Raw genomic sequence first — 23,776 nt, 5'->3', positions numbered from 1 at the left:
ACCCTTTGAACCCTTGGCTGATGTCGATTCAATTGTACCGTATGACGTCATCTTACGTCGCAAAAATTTCTCACCATTTTGAATTTTTCGAAAAACATACTTTTTTCTAACTCCTCCTTGACCATTTGTCTGATTTGAACCAAATTTGGTAGGTAGTATCTAGAGACAGTGCCAACAAAAAGTTATTAGAATATTTTTGATTGGTTCTCATATAACGCATATAATGAGCACGCCAAAATGGTTTTAATGCTGTATCTTCGCCAAACTTTCATGGTATGTAAGCATGTATCACTTAAATTATTCCAATAAACTGTACTGATACAGTATACAGTGATATGAACATTCTTCCAAATAACCTTTTCTGTGTTCATCAGAACAAAGAAATTTATACAGATTTGGAACAACTTGAGGGTGAGTAAATGAAGACAAATTTTATTTTAATTTAATTTTGGGTGAACTGTTCCTTTAAGGTTGAACCACTATTTGGTTGTAAAGTGGTGACGCGAGGAATGCCGTTTCCGGGTCCAAGCATCTATTCATTTCAAGCGGGGCTACAGCTTAAACCGCTGTTCATGAGCACCGTTTACTCATGTTGCATTTTTAAGCGAAACATGTATTAACTCAAAGTACACACTACAGTCACCAGGCTCACGGAATCTCCGACATCAATATTGGAATAAACTAGGAAAAATAAATCGCTGACTGGCCATGTGGGATTTCGTTATGAAGATAAAGGTTACGATCGCGGTTTTACGATAGTTTTACAGCTCGCCATGGGCGTATATTAGCATTTTTTATTGTTTGCCTATAGCATCTTATTGAGCGTTTGGACCCGGAAACAGTATATGACCTTTCATATATGGTAGTGCGTGATGTAAGGCTTAACAAGTGGACACCAGCAAACCAAACCGTACACCACCTCCGAGCTGCCAGCATTTTGCTGCATGTCTCTCACTAAAAATAATCTAGACACTTGTGACTGCCGCGTGGCCCGCATCACGTGTGAAAGGCCCACAAGCCTGCCTGCTAAAAAAAAACGTCACGCAGGAAGCAGACCAAATAAATAAATGCACAAGCTAACATATATGCTCTTCCCTTTTAAAAATCAAAAGCTATTAAATGTCTAATTATCATTAAATATGAAAATTAAAATGACAGGTAAACACACATCATGATGGATTTCTAAAAACCCTGTCTGTGAAAATTATGAACAAGGGGAAAGCCTTACGCAACCTCTGACATAATTGAAAATAAATGAATGCTTGAGCAGTCTTAACTGAAAATAACTCGCCTTAAAACATCTTAAAATATGTCAGCGCTATTGTTTTGTCAGTAATGTTTTTCACTAGGGAATTTTTATAAAAGTAACCTAATTTAACTAAGGGTTAGTCTGGGCTTAAACTAAGCCCTGTCTGTGAAACCGGGCCATACGGTTTTAATGATGTTTAGGAGGACCAAGCTTATGTAAGAAGAACACAGAAAGGTAGTTCACTATGAATTATAACAAAGCTTTGTTGTGAATTTGCTTGAAGGTGAATGAATGTTTTGAACCTGATTAATTGCTCTGCAAGTTCCTGAAGCATCTCCTCCGAGCTGTCACATACCTTCTCCTCCAGCACTTCTATGATCTCTTCCAATGACAGGAAGGGCACATCTGCTGGCTTATTTCGCCCTGATATTCAAGGGAAAACAACATGGATCCATACAGCATCAAATTTCCTTTCACAAAATTTTAAACCAGTACCATAGTTTCGTGTCTGTTTCCACAAACAACGGAAATGTATTTATCTCTGTCCATACCTTGAGAGGCATGTGCTGTCTCCTCATCGCTGTCTTCGTCTCTCCTGCCCTTCTTTTTTGTTTTTCGGATTCTAATCTCTCTGGCATTTCCTCCTCCACCTCCTTTCACACTTCCACTTACCTCTGAGGGATAGAGAGCACACCAATACAACAACAGGAATACAATAACATAAACTATTATAGAAGCTTAATAACAGTCTGCTTTATGTCAAAGCATTTGAGTGCCATGTAAAAACTAAACTGCAGCAAACGAAAATAAAACAAAAATGTAAGATTATGAATAAAGTTAACATTATGAGAATGAAGTCATAGCATTACATAAAGCTAAAATACTAAATAAAAAGCTACTGAACAATTAAAGAGAAATATTTCAATCTCTTCACCTGAGGCTTTCTTCCGCCGTTCGTCTTTTTTATCTTTCTTCAAAGTCTCCAGTAATGCACATGTCTGTTTGAAATCCTCCTCCATCAGAAACACAGGGTTATTTTTCACTTCCTACGAACATAGCAGAAAAGATAAACACACAGAAACATACAAAAATATACATAAAAACATACAAAAACACATTTTGTTCCATTGCTGAATCTACAGCACAAAAAAGATGTACCCAGTACACACACAGACTTTAAAGTCCTACTGCATTCGATAATTGTATTACTGAAAACACAACTTTAAGCATTAAAATAATGCAGCCATGGCTGTGAAAACCACAGGGATTTGAATTCCCAAATAATGGGATACTCTTTAGTTGTCATGTTTTAGTTAAGCAAATATAATGTTACACAATAGTACATACGTTTTCTTAATCATACAAGCGTATAACTATAGTTGCAAATGCACAGTCAGTTTGCTCTTGAGTGTTAATGGAGTTGCCAGAATTGTGAAACAAAATCATTCATCACAAGCCTAATGTCCCTAGTCCAAATAACAGAACTTAACATTCAAAAATAAAACCATCTAAGGATTGACAGTTAAACAACAAAATCATTCCATTCCTAACCAGCAGAAAAACAACTTGCAGCAACAGTTAACAAGTAATCCAATTCCAAAAGAAAACTGCAGACTTGGCAACACAGGCCGGCTCGCACCGTTCCAATATGGTATAGCGGCCCATAGAAACAGCTGCTAATGAGGCATCTGGTTATTTATATCTATGGACCTGACAGTAATCTAAAGCCATACTTGCAGCAGATCTTTTTCAAATTATCCATCATATTGTCATCAGAGTCTTCTTTTTTGATAATTTAAATAATTATAAGTTCATTTGAAAAAGCAAAAAATAAACCAGTTTTATTCATTTTCATAAATCATGTTTTAGATGTGCACCCAAACGAGGTTCCCTGGGCCCGAAACAACAATAATACCATGTATTCAATATATTTCAGTATTTCAGATTTTTTTACATTTCACTACTATCTATATTATACAGTAGTTCCCAAACTTTTTGAAAGCATGGCACCCGTTTGAACGACATCAGGATGCGGCAGTCGCAGATTCTGAAGAGGGATTTCAGGAGTCTGATCCAGGATGTCCGCCGTACATCTCCCCCGGCGATGATCATTGTATCAGGACCGCTTCCCATGCACCAACAAGGACACGAAAGGTTCTGTAGACTATTTGCGTTAAATGAATGGTTATTGTCATGGTGTAATTAACAGAAACTGCTCTTTGTAAATATTTGGGATCTTTTCTGGGAGCATCCTAGGCTTTTCTGTCCTGATGGACTGCACCCCAGCAGTATCGGAGCGGACCTGCTATCAGACAACATTTACAAGACTCTATGCACAATCTGACTAGAAAATCCAATCCCTAATAATCACGACCTAATTAGTAACAAAGCATTTGTGTTGGCAATCTTTTAGAGACTGTGTGCTAAGAACAATGTTAAAAATGATCTGCAGTGGTGTCAAACAATTTCCCTTATTGTCATGTAATTTGGACTGAACCAAAACAGTATGTTTTCTTTTCTATTGGTTAAAATATATTATTGATGTGTTTGATTTGTTCTTTGATTGTTTATAATTGTATGTAACCGGTGGGGTGTTCACGCTATCCGGGTTTATTTTGACAGACTTAATCGCTGTCTGGCGCCCGAACTAATAAGTCAAAATTATAATTGACAATATCATTTAATGTTTTCTTTTGTGCCCAAGTCATTTCGTCTCAAGGTTTTAAGGTTAAAGGTGATGGATCACACAAGCGCCTATGTGTGCTAGTGGTTAGAGCCAGATGTTACATTGTGGGAGATCCGGGTTCAATTCCATCCATTAATGTTTGTTATTTTGGGCGAACCACCGTTACATGCGTTCAGGACATAAAACATTAGGTGACTAGTAATTTTCTTCTGCTAAATTCAGATAAGACAGAGATATTACTTATCAGACCAAATACCTGTAAGCAGAATATTACATATTACAATTTGCAAATGGAAGGATGCACTGTTACCTCAGCAAAATATAGTTAAAGACCTTGGCGTTACCTTGGACAACAACCTGTCTTTTAAAGCGGCAGTCCGCAAGTTCTTTTGAGTATAAATTAGCTAAAAACAATTATTGAGCAAGTACACGAAAGAACGGTGTTTAAAACTGTGTCACTACCCTTGCTGGATTCACCACAGAAAGCTTGTAATAATGGTTTGTAATTTGCCTTGTCGGGTAGACTTTTCCGGAGATCCTTATATGGTGTCTTTCGTCTGTGCGTCATTTCGTCACATTCGTACACAGAACGAAGAGGATCCGGCTGCTAGCCCGCGCGTGGATGCGAGTGACAGGCGGTTTATAGCGTGTACTCACAACTGCTGGGTATGATTTCATACAACGTTTAGTATTATTTATGGCGGAGTTTAGTACTTTTACTTTGAACACCTAGCAGTGTTGACATCTGGGGATTCATCATTTGTGAAAAACAAGAACGAACGAACTGATGACAGTTTACAAAGAAACAGGGAATGTGATCGGACTCGTGCGAAAACAAGAATTAATATTGGCAAGGCATTTCATAGGTGGCGTGAACTCCGTGATCTGAAAGAATTGTAAACGGATGCAGACATTGCTTTATTTCTTCTGAACAGGTAAGACATTTCAATAGATAACACAAAAACAGTAGCGCACTTGTTGTGTTAATACAGACGGGTACAGTTTCATCGGTTGTTCTTTCTCTCTTTGTTATGTTCATTATGATACATGTAATTTAAGCCCTATTCGCCCGGGATTAGTATTATCTGGGGACCTCGTGTGATTTAGAAATGACCTCCCCACATCTGTATTTCATTAGCACGGACAAGTGAAGCCTGTGATTTTACTCAAATTTACGGACTTATATCCCGGATATGATGGCAAGGCTTTGCATATAGTATAGTTGTATGTTGTATAATGATTTATGACCGTGCCTGTCAGCATTTAAGACCCGCGTTCGGGGATCTTCTGTCCGGTTCGCGTTACGGGAGTTTCCATGAGAAATAACAAAACTGGAGACTCCCGGTCAAAACGGCAGTGTTGGCAGCTCCATTTTCGCCATTTGTTTCTGTTTATGTTCTTATTTGTTTCGTGTTATATCATCTGCCATGTTATCTGTGTTTATTATGTGCTCTATGATCACAAATCGTATTATATTGTATTGTCATTGTGTTAAATGTCTGTACTAGAAGCTTCCAACACCAAAGAAAATTCCTTGTGTGTGCAAGCACACTTGGCAATAAAGCTCTTCTGATTCTGATTCTGATTCTGATGTACAGTGACCACCAGTGTCACAGGCCACGACTCAAAACATCAGACTCATCCACGCAGTTGAGCAGTGCCGAATCACAACTCACGCAAAGAAATATCTCCGCACATCACCTGCAGTAGCAATTATAAACTGAGATGGCGACAAAGAGGCCAATCCTACGGACTGCCGCTTTAAAAACGACATCTCCAATGTCACAAAAATAACCTTCTTCCATCTTAGAAACATTTCCTACGTTGTTGTATATCTGATGCAGAATACAATCATGCATTTATGACTTCAATACTTGATTATTGTAATGCACTACTTAGTGGTTGTCCTGCATCATCATTAAACAAATTACAATTAGTTCAAAATGCAGCTGGTAGAGTTCTTACAAGGTCTAGAAAAAATGACCACATAACACCACTTTTATCATCCCTACACTGGTTACCCATTAAGTACAGTATAGACTATAATGCTTTATAAGTGATTAGTAGTACTTTAAACGGTTTAGCTCCGGCTTATCTAACAGAGATTCTATCAAGCTACAACCCATCATGCTCTCTATGATCACAAAACTCCGGACTTGTTTATAAGTAAATGAACAGCAGCTACGCTAATTGTTCTCTCTCTGCCCTCCTCCCCTACCTCGGGATACCCATCCTCAAGTAGGTGAATGTCACCAACATATCGGATGGCTTGGGGTTGAGTAAATAAACAGCACTTTTTTTTGTGAAATAAAGCATGATTGTCACGTATAAAAAATAATGGAGGATGTAACACGGAAAGATCATCAACATAAATTTTCGCATGTTGTGAATATTTGTTTTTTTGTATAATTAAATTTTGGAAACGCAATGAAGACGACATTAGCCGAAACGTTTGTGTTCTGTTCCCCTGTTATACAAATAAATATTCAAGAATGAATTATATGAAGTAACCATATACTGTAGATCAACGCACCATACCAAAAGGAGTGCAAACGATTTGCTGAATTATTTTCATTTAAACATTAATATAAACTGTAACAGGCAATTAATGTAAACAGCAATCAGTGATTCGCTGACTCTGACAATCTGCAAAAGCATTCTAAACTGTTCTGCTCATAAGTTTCATACACTGTGCCAAATATGCAAAATTTGAATAATTTTATCAAAATAAGAGGGATGGGTTCATAGAAATTGCATGTTAATTTTATTTAGTGCTGTCCTGAATAAGCTATTTCACATAATAGAAGTTTACATATATTCCAAGACAAACTGACTGAATACCCTTGAATCTATATTGTCTGAATGATCATGTTTCTCGTTTAAGTAATTTTTTAGGTAATTGCAACTTTTTGACTCACAGTTCTGACTTTTTCTCACAATTGTGGACTATAATGTCCAATTAGGGAAAACTGTAAAAGTGATATATATATATATATATAAAAGTAATATGCAGCGGAAAGCCAAACCTCTGTTTGGTGATCCCAGGTGTTACGAACCTTATTAGTATTCTAAAGTATTTAGATTAAATTACAAATATTGTGTAATCTAATGCAATACGTAAAAGGTTCCTTTTTAAAGCATGTATTTTGTAATCTGTAGTGAAATACATTATAAAAGTAACCTTCCCAGCCCCGCCAATTTTGCCCATGCCTAAATCTGCTACTGCGCTTCACCACTGTATGCTGAGAGTACATTAAATGTTTACAGTGGATGTACAGTTTTACAGAGCCATGTAAATTGTAGGAAAACCTTACATACCTTCTGTGCTTTCTGCTGCATGATGTCATCAAATAAAGCAAGGCATCCACTGATAAACTTCTCACTGATAACGAAAGTGGAGAGAATCCTTGCACTGGATTGCATGTTCATGGTCCTCACCACCTCATTTAAAAGAATTACTACATCTTCCTCCAACAGACTGCTTGGCAGCATTGGCTAAAAAATGAAATTAGCTTAGCAAACTTGGGAGCATTGTTAAGCGAAAACATTACATTTTACATCAAAATAATTCATAATTATACCTGTATGTCTACCCAGGTGGCTGAGTTGATGGCCTCTTCAACTGAGGCCTCTAGCTGATCTACAATGGTTTTGCCAACACATGCCGATTTGAGAAATAGTAGCCTGCTAGACTTAAAATTCTTCTTTATGTACCCGACTGCATCAGCAATCCCTAGACGTGTCAGCGCCTCAAACTCTGCAGAGAAAAAAAACCAAATGGACTGAGAAAGGTCAGGTGTGCTTTCTAGTCTGTCCTTGTTTTGTTTCTGTGTATCTGCTTTGTGGTGAGGTGTGGTCTAGTCAAGTTGTTTAGTATGTCCAGTCTAGTTATCTTTCGTAACTTTAAGTTAACTCTCCAATGTAACTATTTTAAGTATTCTCTGTCCAGTCAAGCCATCTTTTCTGGAGATAAATTCACTGTTTTTTCCAGTGTGCTGTGGCCATGTGGGTACTTCTGTTCTCTGTCTGCTGTGCTGTTTCCTTCAGGCCGAGTCTCTGTCTTCCAGTCTAGACTCCTGGGACCTAACTTGTATTCCTAGCCAGCTCTCGTGCCAGAGAGTTTTCTCTGGCAGTTCCCCTAGTTACAGTTTTGGCTCCCCGTCTGGTGTTTCTGCATCACCGTGACCAAGGCCGGATTATCCAATGGGCATTATGGGCACAGGCCCAAGGGCCCATGCGCGCTTGAGGCCCAAGCAACGGGGAGAAAATTTCACATAACAATGTTTTGGCTATATTCATTCTGCCGTGTGCCTCTCTGGCCCGGCAAGTGCACACACAAAACAGTGTTTCTAACGTACGCAAGTCTGTCTCTTGATTTAGTAACTTTTACGAGCCCTTTAGCAGCTTTTGTTCAGGAGAAGCACAAAGCGACAAATCTAGCGACTTTCCGATAAACCTTAGCTTTCATTCAGTGGGAAAATGTCGCAAGTGCTATCCCGCGAGCACGAGGTCTCTCTTTCCCAGCGCAAGGATCGACTCACTGTGCGGCAGGAAGAAGCAGCACATTCGACAGGTGACTCCTGAATGAAATGAGTACAAAACAGCATTTCCAATAAACCTGTCACTGTTATCGACTGTTTGAATATATAAACATGAACACATTTCGACTGTTTGAATATATAAACATGAACACATTTCATCTGTAAATATGCACATGGTTACCTAGACAGAGGCTGTGTGAAAGAATATAGCCAATATCGCCGCTTTTTACGTTGATATGTTGCGTTATAAGTCATCGCGTTATAAGTCAGAACTGACAATAGAAACTGAAAATATGTTAATGAGAACGGCTTTATTGTTGTAAATATAATCTATAGGCTAAGAATACCCTCACGGTTGTCTTTAAAATCTCAAAAGATAATGCTGGGTTCACAACAAACACGAACAATCGCGTTCCTCGCTCTTTATTACTCGCGGGAAAAGTTATTTTCGCGTGAGTGACGCGATCTGACAAATATTTTCAACCTTCGCGGAAGACGAGATTGACGTGCGTTCGCGTCTTTACGCATCTTTGCATTGACTTTGTATGTAATTTAACCCAGTGTAAGAGTTTTTTTACATGTATTTGGTGGTGTTTCTTTGCCAATAATGAATTTTATATTGATATAATGTTGATCAGGTCTAACTGCCTCACTTTAGCAATTTTTAGCCTTCGTTATTACTAAATCCAGAGTGCTTTTACATACATTGCAAAATGTTTACTTGTACAGATTTGTAACATATAGGCTAAAGAAGTATACCTATAATATTCGTTAATGCCGTTTAACACATTACACGCTTACATAAGAACGTGAGTCGCGAGGTGCTTGTTACACAAATAAAGTTGAACAAATGGACAAATTACTCATAGTATAATCATTGACAAAGTCTGCCCTTTTATTCTTAGAAAAATGAAGAAGTTTATAAAAAAATATTTGAGAATTAAACTTAAGAATATTCTTAAGAACGTCCTATAATTTATCTTAATAAAGTTCTTATATTTTCTCTTAAGAACAGTTTTGTGAATCCGGCGTGTTCGTGTGTGAATTATGGAAGAATCTGATAGAACTGAATTAATAGGTAGAGGTGAGGCAGTGAGTGCTTGCAAATGCCAGCGAGTTACAGTATGCAGGGAAATGTCTTGATATTGTTGCTGCTGGTCCAGGAAAGCATTGTTGCAATCATGTGGTGTAAATCCTGTATGATGGAGGATGTGTACAGGTGTTGATTTGTCCTTCAGGTTGTGATCATAGTTTGTAACTTGGCAATGTAATCCTGTATAAGATAGAGGTTCTTCCTACACGTAGTACCCTATAGACTAATTCTAAACTTTATTGTGCGCACGTGTGTATGGGGGGGTCTACAAGACACTTGTGCACAGGGGCCCCTGAATTCTTAATCCGGGCCTGACCGTGACAGGGTCTCCTTTCAGTCATTCTCCACACTGCCAGGGGTTTCCCTGCAACGTCCTGCTATTTCTTCTGTAGCCCTGTGCTTCCAAACCTAGTCCCATTGCCCTGCAGTGGATTAGGCCCCCACGGTCTTAGCTGTTATTGTATCAAAACATTTTCTGTCCCTGCATTTGAATCTCAGACTCATCCTTGTCAGAGAAGTGGTATAACATTATAATCGGAACGTTTTGTAAATTCTATCAACAGCATCTACAGGATGATACCACAGAAAAGATCATCTACTCGCAAACCTGCCATCCTAGGAGAATTTTAGTGTGACGGGAAACATGGTTTGAGGGAGTCCATATATTCTCACTGTTCAACATATAAATTGGTTAAAAACAGTAATAAAACAATACAATCCCATTTTTTCAGAATAACTGCTTCAAATAAAAAAACATATTTGCATTTAGGAAGCATTTGTGCACAGGTGTGAATAATCTGACTTCAATTGGTCACCTTAAAATGATAAGGTTCTATCTGACATTTTTGACAAAATTGAGTTGTTCACGTATTCTTATTCTGTGACAATTTATTTACATTATGCCATGTTTGTTTTTTTAAATGTGTACATTTTGGGACTTTTTTTTAAAGAAAACAAAAAGGTTCAATCTGCGAGCCAATCAGCCAAATCAGACCAATCAGGATCAACTTTCTTTGTCATGTGGCCGGGCTCCTCAGTGACAGTGGGAAATATCTGAGGAAACAGTGCAGCGCAAAACAATGTTTATAAGAAACCTCAAGGTTGACTGTTTTATTGATAATCTTGTCAAGGAGAGCTACAGTATTTTTTTGTTTTGTTGAGGAGTTTTGTTGAGGAGGTTTTGTAGAGCTCATTCAGTGGTAGATTGGTAATGCACCAGTGTTCTACAGAGCATTTTAGCAGGTCTTTTATAGGTTTTTAATGATGTTATATAATTGTGTATCTTGTATGTATTGATGTCCATTGTTAACTGTGTCCTTTGCATGGTGAAATTCAATTCAATTCAATTTTACTTATATAGCGCTTTTCACAATGTGCATTGTTCCAAAGCAGCTTTACAGGAGCAAATAAGAAAAACACAGAAAGGTAAAACACAGCACAGTGCATGGTGTTTATAGACCAAGCAAGATCATTCTAATAAATAATATCTAATAAATAAATAAATAAATAAATGCAGTCTCCCGGTGAGCATGCCAACACTGCACTGCTGTGGCGAGGAACCCAAACTCCAATGATGAATAATGGAGAAAAAAAACCTCGGGAGAAACCAGGCTCAGCTGGGAGGGCCAGATCTCCTCTAACGTGTCATAAATGGTGGCGAATGAATTTCCCTCACAGGGATTAATAAAGTTGTCTAACTAACTATGTAAACCTAGCAATTAGGAAACTAGTCAGGCGAGTTTGCTGGCCAATTAAGAACAGGGATACCATGGTCCTTAAACCAGGTATTGGTAGCTTTGGCACTGTGTGCAGGTGCCAAGTCCTGTTGGAAAATGAAATCTGCATCTCCATAAAGTTGGTCAGCAGCAGGAAGCATCAGAAGCATCTCGCCTGGGCTAAAGACAAAAAGGAGTGGACTGCTGCTGAGTGGTCCAAAGTTATGTTCTCTGATGAAAGTAAATTTTGCATTTCCTTTGGAAATCAGGGTCCCAGAGTCTGGAGGAAGAGAGGAGAGGCACAGAATCTACGTTGCTTCACGTTGGTCCAGTTCAAAGTTTCCACAGTCAGTGATGGTTTGGGGTGCCATGTCATCTGCTGGTGTTGGTCCACTGTGTTTTCTGAGGTCCAAGGTCAATGCAGCCGTATACCAGGAAGTTTTCGAGCACTTCCTGCTTCTGACCAACTTTATGGAGATGCAGATTTCATTTTCCAACGGGACTTGGCACCTGCACAACTTGGCACCAGGTAGCTTTGGCGCCTGCACACAGTGCCAAAGCTACCTGGTTTAAGGACCATGGTATCCCTGTTCTTAATTGGCCAGCAAACTCGCCTGACCTTAACCCCATAGAAAATCTATGGGGTATTGTGAAGAGGAAGATGCGATATGCCAGACCCAACAATGCAGAAGAGCTGAAGGCCACTATCAGAGCAACCTGGGCTCTCATAACACCTGAGAAGTGCCACAGACTGATCGACTCCATGCCAGGCCGCATTGCTGCAGTAATTCAGGCAAAAGGAGCCCCAACTAAGTATTGAGTGCTGTACATGCTCATACTTTTCATGTTCATACTTTTCAGTTGGCCAAGATTTCTAAAAACCCTTTCTTTGTATTGGTCTTAAGTAATATTCTAATTTTCTGAGATACTGAATTTGGGATTTTCATTAGTTGTCAGTTATAATCATCAAATTAAAAGAAATAAACATTTGAAATATATCAGTCTGTGTGTAATGAATGAATATAATATACAAGTTTCACTTTTTGAATGGAATTAGTGAAATAAATCAACTTTTTGATGATATTCTAATTATATGACCAGCACCTGTACAGTCCCTACTATACAGAGAGCATTAAAACGGAACACACCTAAATACCCATTTTGTTTGAGAAAGGACTCAACCCAAGTGCTCTGGGTTTTGGAGTAGATGTCAGGAATGTAAATGGCTTTATCCAGCCTTCCTCCTGCCACTGAGCCCTTCAAACGACCACTGTTAACCAGTTCCTCCAGAACAGCTGATAAACAAAACACACACAAGCCGTCAATACACAGAATTAATTCATCAATTATTATTTTAACAACAATTTGTAATACTTACAGTACAACAAATTCTCCTGGAAACCATACATATTTATCAAACCGCTGATCTGCGTAGGCCTAGAAACAGAAATGGTAGACATACCACAACAATGAACAAAGGACAGAGAAATGCCAACAGACTGGTTGAACTTTAAGTTAGTTCAGATCGTTTGAGTAGTATAAACAAATTTAATTTTAAATTTAATATGAAAATTTTAATGTTAATGTAACACAAAGCACTAAATTCCCAGACTGGTTGATATTAACAGAACTGCATAGTTCTTTACCATGCTTTAAACATGAATCATATATTTACTAGTGCTGTCAATCGATTAAAAAAATATATCTGATTAATCACACATAACATTCATTTTTTAAATATACTTTTACATTCTAATAATTTCACATTTAATCTCCAAATATCTATATTGTATATTGTGTTTTTGCTGTTTTGTACATTGCCTATTTCTATATTATTGCATATTATTATTTGTTTTTTATCATCAGTGTTCTGTCCTGTTGCTGTCTTTCTGTTGCACTGTGGAGCTTCTGTCACTATAACAAATTCCTCGTATGTGGAAACATACTTGGCCAATAAAGCTTATTCTATTCTATTCTATTCTATTCTATTCTATTCTATTCTATTCTATTCTATTCTATTCCAAATTAATGTAGAAACAACAGATTTCTTTAACAACATCATTTCAGGGCTCTAGAGTGTGACCAATTTGGTCGCACGTGCGACCTTATTTTTCAACGGTGCGACAAAAAAAAATCTGAGGTCCTGCCGTTCGTGGGAGAAAAAAAGTCTCTGCGACTCTGAAAGTCTTCCTGTGATTCAACAACAGACACACATTAGGCCCATATCGTGGTCTAAACCAATCAGAGATAGTGAAGGGCGGACCCCCCTCTGATTGGCCGTGGTCCAGATTTTCCTGTACGTGTGTGTACCAGAGGTCGCGTTAACCGAAAATTCTCTGTCATTGACAGATTTTTTTTTACCAGTGACGGAAAAATCTGAAGGCTGTCCGTCCGTCCGTCATTTTGACGGATTACAATGAGGGAAATTTGTAACTCCCCGTTTCCCTTCATTAGAGCGTGATATGCTCGCGAAGGGACATGCATGTTTTCACCTGTCATTGTTACTGACTAGACATATGTGATGCGATCTGGGAAAACCCGTCGGATGTCGTGCTGCACAGTTTTCTTACTTTCGTTTTATTCAAACGGTTTGTCAGTATATTTAGTAGAACTTCAACCTGGGGGAACAGGTGTTTTTTTTTATTAAATTGTTATTAGAGTAAGTCTTTTACTACTCTAAAGTGACTTTTACTTGTGATACTGGACTGTTGTGCTTTTATTTTCATCACTTAACTTTAAACCCGTTTTCCTCCAAATTCCGTTCCTGAAAATCTTAGCGCTTCAGCCGAACTCAGCCATAACTTTTGTTACATACACAAGGTATGAGCAAAATAAAAACTGATTTGGAAAGGGCTTGAATATGGTATCAAAAACTGTAATATATAAATTTGCACCATGTGTTAGGTTTTCCCAGATCGAATCACATATGTACTTAAACATTAAATATATAGATGAATATAAACAACAACGGCTTTATTGGGCATTCAGTTGTATTAAAATACAACAAGTTCCGAGACGCAAGTACAGTGTGATGATGTCACGAACATACTAATTACCACCTAACGCCACCTTGCACCATAGAGACGGGGTAATAATAGATTATGACGGATTTTTTACGAGCCTGTCAGTCAAAATAACGGACAATAAAAAAGTCTAATCTAATCTCACGATGCGATTTATTCACAAATTACTCACGATTTATTTTTACAAAATGAGTTGAAACAAACTTCCCTTGCATTATTTCTTAAATGCTTCACGTTTCTTTGTATAATAAAATTATGTTTTATTTCAAATAACAAAACTAAACTGCAATTTTATAACAAATTAATAATAGAAAAAGTCTCTTTAATATAAACAAACTAATACTGTCTGTGCTTTTCTTGAATTTTTTGCATTTAAGAAATATCAGCATGTTCACGTTTAGGTTTGCAGTGAACATGGCGGCCCCTGCTGTTCAAAAAATGTATTGCGATTCAGTTCACACCTCAACCGATTTGAATAGTCACACATTATAATCGATTTTCAACCGGCTCACGGTGAATCGATACATCCCTAGTGCAACCAGTGTAAAAAGTTAGTCTAGAGCCCTGCATTTTATGAATCAAAGCCACATTAGTACTGCAACTGATGTCTCTATTAAATTTACTATTTTTTTTATTTATTTTAACATTAATTATAGCCCTTACACAGTATAATTGAGAGTTATCATGTCTAACAGGTAGGAAATATACAGAAATTGAATGAAGTTCTCAAACACTTACAAATACAGTCTTTAATGATAAATTCTAAATTAAATACAAAAGAATTCTCATTAAAGCTACAAAACACATTGAATTCCTCTTTTCTTTTGTTCTTTGATTAACATTAATGACAGGAGTCACAGCAGCAGGTTTAAGAATGCGGCCCCTTTAAGAACTGTCTCTCTACGCAGATCTAACACCTCTCCCATTTTCACAACTCTTTGCATTCATTTAAGATTTTATTTAACACATTGAAGTCTGTGCTTACTAAAATGTTAGACAGAACGGGCTTTCTGGTATTATCTTGTGTGGTTTTGTTCATTCAAGCACAAAAGAAAACTTAAAACCGGTGCGCTGTCTGACAGATTCTGACAGAGATTCAGGACGTAGCCGTGACTGTATGCCTTTACATGAATAAGAGCATGATTATATAATGTAACGCTAGACAAAGAATGACAAAACAAAGTAGTAAACCTATGCTACAGCAAAAATGAAATTTAGCAGAAATTCAGCAAAGTAGAATACATTAAATAAAAGAGTATGGTTGTGATGTAATTTATGCACAAACCTGTAATTTATGTTCACCCAAAAATGAAAACTCTCATTATTCACCCTCATACAATCCCAGATGTACAGGTATATGACTATTTTTATTAGATAATCACAAGATTTTTTTCCAAAATATCCAAAATAATCTCTAAATTGACTCTTAAAATCAAACACCAATCAGTAATCAAACTGAATTAGATTAATAAATGTAGTCTGAAAACAAAACAAAATGACAGGAGTAAGATATTTTTACTTTAAAGACCCCCTGTGGTGAAAATCTAATTTTGAATGTTGTTTATATGGTTATGTGGTGTTTTTAATGTGCTTTAAGACAACCATGTGCAAATTTATAATTTTAAACCATTGCAGTGTATTTTCTCCATAAAACTGCTGTTTACCAAAGACAGTTTAAAAATGTAGATTGAAACTGCTCCGGTTATTGACGTCATAAACCTGTAACCAATCACATCAACTCATTTGACCCATGGGGATCAGCAGTTTGAGGCATAAATATGCAAAGATGGCACATAGATTCGGACGCTGCACTGCTGTGTCTCAGTTTCACTTTCAGTTTTAGCAGCACCTGGAACTGCAGAGTGCAGTTGAGGCGGGGATAATTTGCATATTCATGTATCTGCGTATACTTAATGAAGCTGAGGTCTAGAGTTACATTTAAGCTATTTTAAGGCAGGAAAATGAGACATGATGAAACGATCAAAACAGATAACAGGATCAAAAAGATGTCAATTTAAAACAATTGCCATAGCTCCATGATACACATCTTAACTTTTTTGTGTTGCAACATGTAATACTTGATATATTGTTACACCTTTAATTTTTGCACTCTTTAAAATAATTGTATTTATTTTACTGCAATTTATTTACTTTAAATCAGGTTATTCGGGCATGATATAAACATTTTCTTTTTACAGTGGTCTTAGACTGTAGTTTTTCATAAACTGTTCAAATGCACCATGGGAAATATGATCTAGGTTTGCTGACCTTGTGATAGCACTGAACAGCCCGCATATGCGAGCTTGGTGTCTGGAGAGGAAAGCTTTGGTAAAGATCACTCCTCTGTTGTACTGATCAATTTGCCCTTGGATAATTCTGCCCAGCCTTATACTCAGCTCCTAGAGTAGAAAAAAACAGAATGTTTGAAAAGATTACAGATAAGTCAATCAAAATGACCTTCAGTTTATCTGCATAAAAGACGTTTTAGATGCCCCTACTAGGATGGTCCTAGCAGAAGACAAGTTGCATCTTTACAACTTTGAAAGGTCTCGCTTTACCGGTGCAGGGAGCATGTCTCTCACCGTCTACTCTGTGCAGTGAGCGGCAGGGAGAAACAGCACATTCAGTTCACCTGAAACTGCGTTTCCAAAACCAGTCACTGTTATCAAATGTTTGGATATATTAACATGAACACTGTTCACAGTTCATCTGTAAATAAGCACATGGTCTGATTAAGACAGAAGCTGTCATCTATTAATGTGTTCTTGTACTGTAATGAGTAGTGTTGTCAAAAGTACCGGTACTTAGGGTCCAAGTCGGTACCTAATTTTCATAAGACCCGGTAGTACCGACGTACCAGGTCAACCGGGAACTGATGCTCTGTCTAACAGGTTGTCAGTCGGAAACTTTTCATAGACGCAATAAGACGTGATGAGCGGATAAGCGCGGCTCCGATCCACAAGAGATGCGCATAGAAATACTTCAGATTAAAGTCATATCAGGAAGAAAACTAACAGAGTTTTGTGGTGAAATCAGGAAATATCCGGATTTAAGTTAACAATTCAAGCGGTAAGTTTCAAATTCTGTTCGCGTTTGCATTATGAATGTTGTAGCATATATTAAGTTAAAGGTTACATTAAAATAAACGTCCCTGTTTGCGTGTTAATTTGTTAGCGCCAATGCTAATCCAGTCAAGTGTCCTTATTAACCATTTAATGCTTTTATAACTGTAATGGGGTAAAATTAATGGGAGGACAGGATGGGGTTTACAGTACCTATTTTATTTAGGCCTATCTGAAATCTATGTGCTAGAAAACTATCATACTAACTGTATGACTAGCAATGTGTTTGTCTTGGATAGATACTGTAACTCTATTAGGTTTAAAAAGCCAAATTTAAACTAAAGAAAAATATATCTGTTGCATTTATTATTTTAATATACAGTTACCTTAATGTAAGTAAGCTTGTGTAAATGCAGTATAAAAACTGAGGTTTGTTTTAATATTGCATATGCATGTTTGTTCAGTCAGTTGCCTTACTGAAGTTTATTCTATTTGTCTTTTACAGCAACAGACTGAGGAGGATGTTCATCAGCATGAGCACCGTTTCAGCAACAATTAACTTGTGTACTTCATGTATACAAAATGGCATTGCTTTCTATACATTTATATTAACAATGAGCTTTATTAATAAAATTGTGTTTTAATTAGCATGTACTGGTGTTTTGCTTTGGTACCGAAAGAGAGAGAGAACCGTGGAATTTTACTGGTATTGGTACGGACTGCTGAAATTTTGGTACCGTGACAACACTAGTAATGAGTATACTCTTTATAATGTCATATCACTCTTAAAATGGAAAAAAAACTGCAAATTGTAATTTCTGTGAGTTAAGTCTATTTATTTCGCATTAATAACTAGAGCGAAATTACAGAGGTTGTGGAAAAACAAGTTGTGTAAATATTTACTTATATTGGCATATATTTGTCATGAACCTTGTCTGTGTTTCCCCGATTACTGTGGACTTTTAGTTTGTATGCCTTAGTTCCTGTTTCCTGTCTAGTGTTGTAGTTCTTTGTAGTTCCTTTTTCTATTGGTTCTGTGTCATGATCTGTTTCAGGTGTGTCTTGTTAGCCCCCTGTTACCCTGTGTATTAAACCCTTGTGTTTCCTTTGTCTGTCTGTCCTTGTATGAGGTTGTTCTGTGTTAGCGGTCTGTCTTTTGTGAATTACCCTGTTGTTTTGTTACTTTGTTTTTTATTTCATTAAAAAAATCTTTACTGCATGTGGATCCGCTTCTTGTCTGGATTACAATATTATGTTTTTGCTGATAAACGCCTTTAAAACATAAGATATGCTAACTAAATAAAATATCCAGTATTACCAGTGGTTCCCAAACTTTTTGAAAGCAAGGCACCCCTTTGTAGTGTTTTTTTTCCATGGCACCCCAACCCTGATTTAACTAAATGTACATGCATACATACATACAGTATATAAAATTTAATGCAGATGAACAAACAACAAATTAATTATAAACAGCTGCATGAATTTATTACAAATACATTACAACGGACATTATTTGAGGTGAAACAACTCATTCAAATGAACCATCTGTCATTTACAAACAAATCTTATATTCTGATATGTGACTGTGACTGGACTGGTGTCTTACGAGCGGGGTCTTCTGCTGTTATGGGAAACATATAGATGTTTTTTTCAGTATTTCTTGCCACAGCTTGAGTGTGGCCTTGAAACCGTCAAGTTTGTCTGTTGCTGTTAAAATATTTTCGTTCTTTCCTTACATCTTTGTGTTAAACTTGTTTAAGTGACTAAAAATATCTGCCATGTATGCAATCTTAGCCCACCATGAGTCGTTGTTCATCTGTTCTTTGTGGGATATGTCGTGCTCAGTTGAAAACTGTCTGAGTTCATCTCGAAGCTCATAGACACGGGAGAGCACCTTGCCCCATGACAGCCAGCGCATATCTCCATGTGCAGAAGCAGACTGATGCTCAGACCCCATTTCATTGCACAGTATGTTAAACATTCAGGACTTCAAAGGTTGTGACAATGTAGTTCACAATTTTGACAGCTTGTTCTAATGCTACAGTCAGATCTGGGGGCATTGCTTTTGCGACGAGTGCTTCGCGATGCAACATGCAGTGGGTAATCTGCACACTTCACCATAGTTACCAGTACTTTGACTTTTCCAGTCATGGATGCCGCTCCATCTGTGCAAATACTATGACACATGCCCCAGTTGAGACCACGTTCTTTCAAGTATGAATCGATGACAATAAACATTTCCTCCCCTGTTGCGCGTCTCGTAGTTCTTTGCAGAAAAAAGTTCTGTCACACACTGGCCAGAAATGTCCACTGCTATCCGTAGAATCCTCGATTTGGAGTGCAAATTTACCACTTTTGTTTAGTTTTTCGGTTAGCTGTGTTTCTATATCAGCAGCCATGTCGTCAATGCAACGTTTAACTGTGTTGTCAGATAATGGAATTTTGTCAATTTCTTTGACAGCGTCCTCCCCTATCATTACCCCTTTGATTTTCTTGCAGGCTGGCAAAATGAGGGATTCTTCTTTCTTATGGCGATCAGTTCTGCTACTAAGAAGCTTGCCTCCTGAGCTTTCTCAGACACACATACACATGACATCATTTGCTGGTTCTGTTTAACATTTTGTGCTTTTAGTCGCTTGAAGTATTCATTGTCTTTGCTTGCTAAACTGTGGTGGTGTTTTGTGTCTAAATGCCTCTTCAGCTTACTTTGTACCATTGCTGCATTTGATAGCTTTTCCCTGCAACGAGGCATTCAGGTGTGAGACAGCTAGCACCTCCGATCCATGCGAAACCATAAGCCAGGTAGCTTTCACTGTACTGCCTGACTTTATTTTTTTGGGTGATGGTGGTTCTGAGTTGATGTCCGTCGGTCTTCTGGGCTGTAACATTTCTGCTTTTCTTTTGTTTAAACTTATGAATTTATCCATATTTGCCCAATCCTGTCATTCACTGCGTGAAATATAAAATTAAGCGCGCATCAGTACAATGGGCGGAGCTGAGCGGAGCGATTCTCTCTTGGGAATAGTCCTACTTTACATATGTATGAAATATATCATTGTTTTTCCACGTATTCATTTTCGTTTGGACATGCTCATATGTTGGTGTTTTGATATATTTTAAAATATATGATTTAAAAGATTATTATATGGTAATATAATCCATAAAAAGGTGAGCGGGGAGAGATTTGTAGCCATCCCAGAAGGGAGAGAAGCAGAGATGAGCCAATTTCTAGAAGTGTACGTCTATCATATACAATAAGACTAACAGCGTCCAACACAAAAATCATCAAAATTAGAAATAAAACAGGCAAAAAACTGCAAAGTTTGGTCAGAGCTCGCAACATGGTTGCCATGCTCGGCGCCATCTTTGATCATCACAAAAACTCTTCATAATATGATTTAAATCTAAAGTATTTCTGTACGCACACAAATATATACTGTATATATATATATATATACTGTATATATATATACTGTATATATAATACATTGAAAAAAAATATTATTTCCAATGCAATTTTTTGTCGTTCTTTGTGTGTTTTGCAGTAGTGTTGTCAAAAGTTCGGGTACTTTGGGTCCAAAAATAAAAAAGTTGGCGGTACTACATTTTCATAAGACCCAGTAACAGCGACTTACCGGGTCAACCGGGTACTGATGCACCAGAGGTGCGCACAGGGGAGGGGCCAGGGGGCTCAGGTTAGATTTTTGTAACATTTTGCAAGAAAAGATCCAAAGGCTTAACGATGCAGATTTATTTTCACAGCCTTCCTTGATCATATTTACCTATGGAGTGCAAACTTTTGAGCACAACTGTATATACAGTATGGAGGGTGACACAGGAGTGGATTTTCATTTTGCCGAAATATGTCAGTTACAGTAAAAAAAAAACAGAAAGACCGCCCAGAACTGTCGTGAGCACGACAGAGGCATAATTTTCCCAGCGTAGTCATGGTTACACAAGCAACATGCGTGTGGACACTGATGCCTAGTGGTCATTGCCTGTCGATGCGGACAACAAGTATAAAGCAAAACCGGCGGTGCCTACGGCGTAGGTCCTACATAATTGCCTTTTAGATACACAAGCGGCATTCCACCTGTCACTCAAGTGGTCACGTCCTTAATTATGCAGAACTTTAAGGTGTAATACAGTTTAAACTAATGAGAAATCAGCCCCCCCCACTCACAGTTCACTGCAAAAAATGACTTTCTTACTTAGTCTTCTTTTCTTGTTTTCCAGTAAAAATGTCTAAAAATTCTTGAATCAAGATGCATTTTCTTGATGAGCAAACTGACCTAAGAAAATAAGTCTCTGTTCCGTTATCACATAATATGTTAGTCTTATTTCTTTAAGTGATCTTTTGTGGGGGTTTTTGGCCATGGCCCCTTTAAGAATCCTAGGTTTCAGTAAGGAGTCATGTCATGTGACCATTAATCAGGAAGTAGTCAAGCATGGCACAGAGAGCAGTATGTTAATTGTATCTGAGCTAATCCTGTGACATCTGCATACATCTTATGCCCTATGTAGCATAGTGGGTATGTATTGTTTGTTTTTAGCAACATCTACGATTGCACATCATTATTTGGTGAAATTGTTACATTTTGTGAAGTTTATTGTTAGAAGTCTGTTATTTACTATCTTCAGTACTATTGTGCTAAAGTAATATTATATGCTGATGGTTGTACTGTTCCTAGACTTTGAAAGTTCATATTTCATATAAATAAGTGATTGACTACAGGTAAAATATGATTACATATATTACATTTAGACATGTCTATTAAAATACTGATACAGTAAAAACATAGGGATTTAATTTAATATATTTGAGTTGATATATCTGTACATAGTGCTGAGTATGCCCATGTATGTTTCAGTTTCACCTTTCTATTGCAACGTCAATAAACCTGTGGACAAAGAGCCAACTGTCTTCAGAGTCTTGATGTTATAGAAGAGTTTACCTGGCTGTCAAATTATATACAAAACATATAATGAGGACAGCACAGTCTCGTTTTTAGTCAAAATGTATGAAATTTCAGTGAATTTGTGCTTAAAACAAGCAAAAAAATCTGCCAATGGGGTAAGAAAAATAATTTTGAATTAAGGTTTGCCTTTTTCTTAGTCATTCAATTCAAGATTATATTTCTTACCCCATTGGCAGATTGTTTTGCTTGTTTTAAGCACAAATTCACTGAAATTTCATATTTTTTGACTAAAAACGAGACTTATTTTCTTAGAGGTCAGTTTGCTCATCAAGAAAATGCATCTTGATTCAAGAATTTTTAGACATTTTTACTGGAAAACAAGAAAAAAAGACTAAGTAAGAAAGTCATTTTTGCAGTGTTGTCATGAAGGGACTAATTAGCTATACAGACCACAAACATTTTTTATACCTGGCTGTAAACACATTTTCAGCTGTGAAGTTGGCCATTTTAACATGGTCTCTAGCAGCCGGTCAATGAATTGCAGTTTAAGTCAATTCCTTATTGGTTTCATGTGAGAGACCGGATGGTTGCCGCTCACTCTAACACCTAGATCAATATCCAGAAACAACTTATTTAATTTAGTCAATATTAAAATGATTTGTTTCATAAAAATGTAACACTTTATGCAAGCTAACGGTGTAGTTGAGGACATTTGGGGTAAATTCAGGGCTCGACATAAAGGACTGCCCGATGACCCGGGGGCAGCATGGGAGATCCTCGGGCCAGTTGAGAGAACTGTCACTTGCCCGAAAAAAGTAATCAATCATGTCTTACGGGAACAAAACGTATGTGTAAACAAAACGCGTGTGTTACAATATATTAGATTGGTGCATCTCTTAAAGGGGCAGCAGCATAATAAACGTCTCAGTTTTTTTCATCAAACAACAAGACAAAAAACACTGATGTTTCTCGCTGTCGTTGCGTCGGTCACAGCTCAGCTCATATTTTTTGAGCCTGATGACGAACGATTTGATATTTGAGACGTTTAAAACAAAACTAACCACGGAGGAGTTAAGAAAACGTAATTTATGTGTTGATTACTCGAGACAGCGCTAAATCATTTCCAATCCGTTCACAACAAGAATGAATGACAGGCGAATTCTCTTGTTAAGTTTATGTTAAGTTATCTTTACATTGTGTTGTGAATATGATAAAAGTGTCCTTAATACAGAATAAAATCATCATAAGAATGTATTAAGACGAGCCATTTCACTTTGCTTTAACACTCTAAACAAAAAAACATATACTTTTTCATACAAAATGACATGCATATTTTCTGTTGGTTCAAATGAATTCAGAGTACTAATTTGGTCTGGTGTATTCAGAGTTTAAACTGTCTCTTTACTTAGAACTTAAAGCTTCTCTGAAGGCTCTGCCTCTTTTTAAATGATGAGCAGAACCAAACCACTGTCAACTGCAGTTAAACGC

At 37.3% G+C, this 23,776-nt stretch overlaps 1 protein-coding gene across 2 annotated transcripts in view; it reads right to left on the bottom strand.

Moving 5' to 3' along the window:
* ufl1 (UFM1-specific ligase 1) overlaps window positions 1-23,776 on the bottom strand; it is a 49,148-nt gene that overhangs the window by 5,513 nt on the left and 19,859 nt on the right. For both annotated transcript variants that reach the window (XM_057353130.1, XM_057353129.1), the window contains exons 6-13: window positions 16,576-16,706; window positions 12,663-12,721; window positions 12,433-12,579; window positions 7,517-7,692; window positions 7,254-7,430; window positions 2,184-2,295; window positions 1,801-1,923; window positions 1,552-1,672 (exon numbers count right to left, since the gene is read on the bottom strand). In XM_057353130.1, coding sequence (XP_057209113.1) covers window positions 1,552-1,672; window positions 1,801-1,923; window positions 2,184-2,295; window positions 7,254-7,430; window positions 7,517-7,692; window positions 12,433-12,579; window positions 12,663-12,721; window positions 16,576-16,706 — 1,046 coding nt within the window. The remainder of the gene's footprint in view (window positions 1-1,551; window positions 1,673-1,800; window positions 1,924-2,183; window positions 2,296-7,253; window positions 7,431-7,516; window positions 7,693-12,432; window positions 12,580-12,662; window positions 12,722-16,575; window positions 16,707-23,776) is intronic.

This window comes from Triplophysa rosa, linkage group LG15, assembly GCF_024868665.1.
Source record: "Triplophysa rosa linkage group LG15, Trosa_1v2, whole genome shotgun sequence".
Lineage (NCBI taxonomy): Eukaryota > Metazoa > Chordata > Actinopteri > Cypriniformes > Nemacheilidae > Triplophysa > Triplophysa rosa.
The sequence above is the reverse complement of the archived record's forward strand: the minus strand, read 5'-3'. Positions and strand labels throughout refer to the sequence as shown.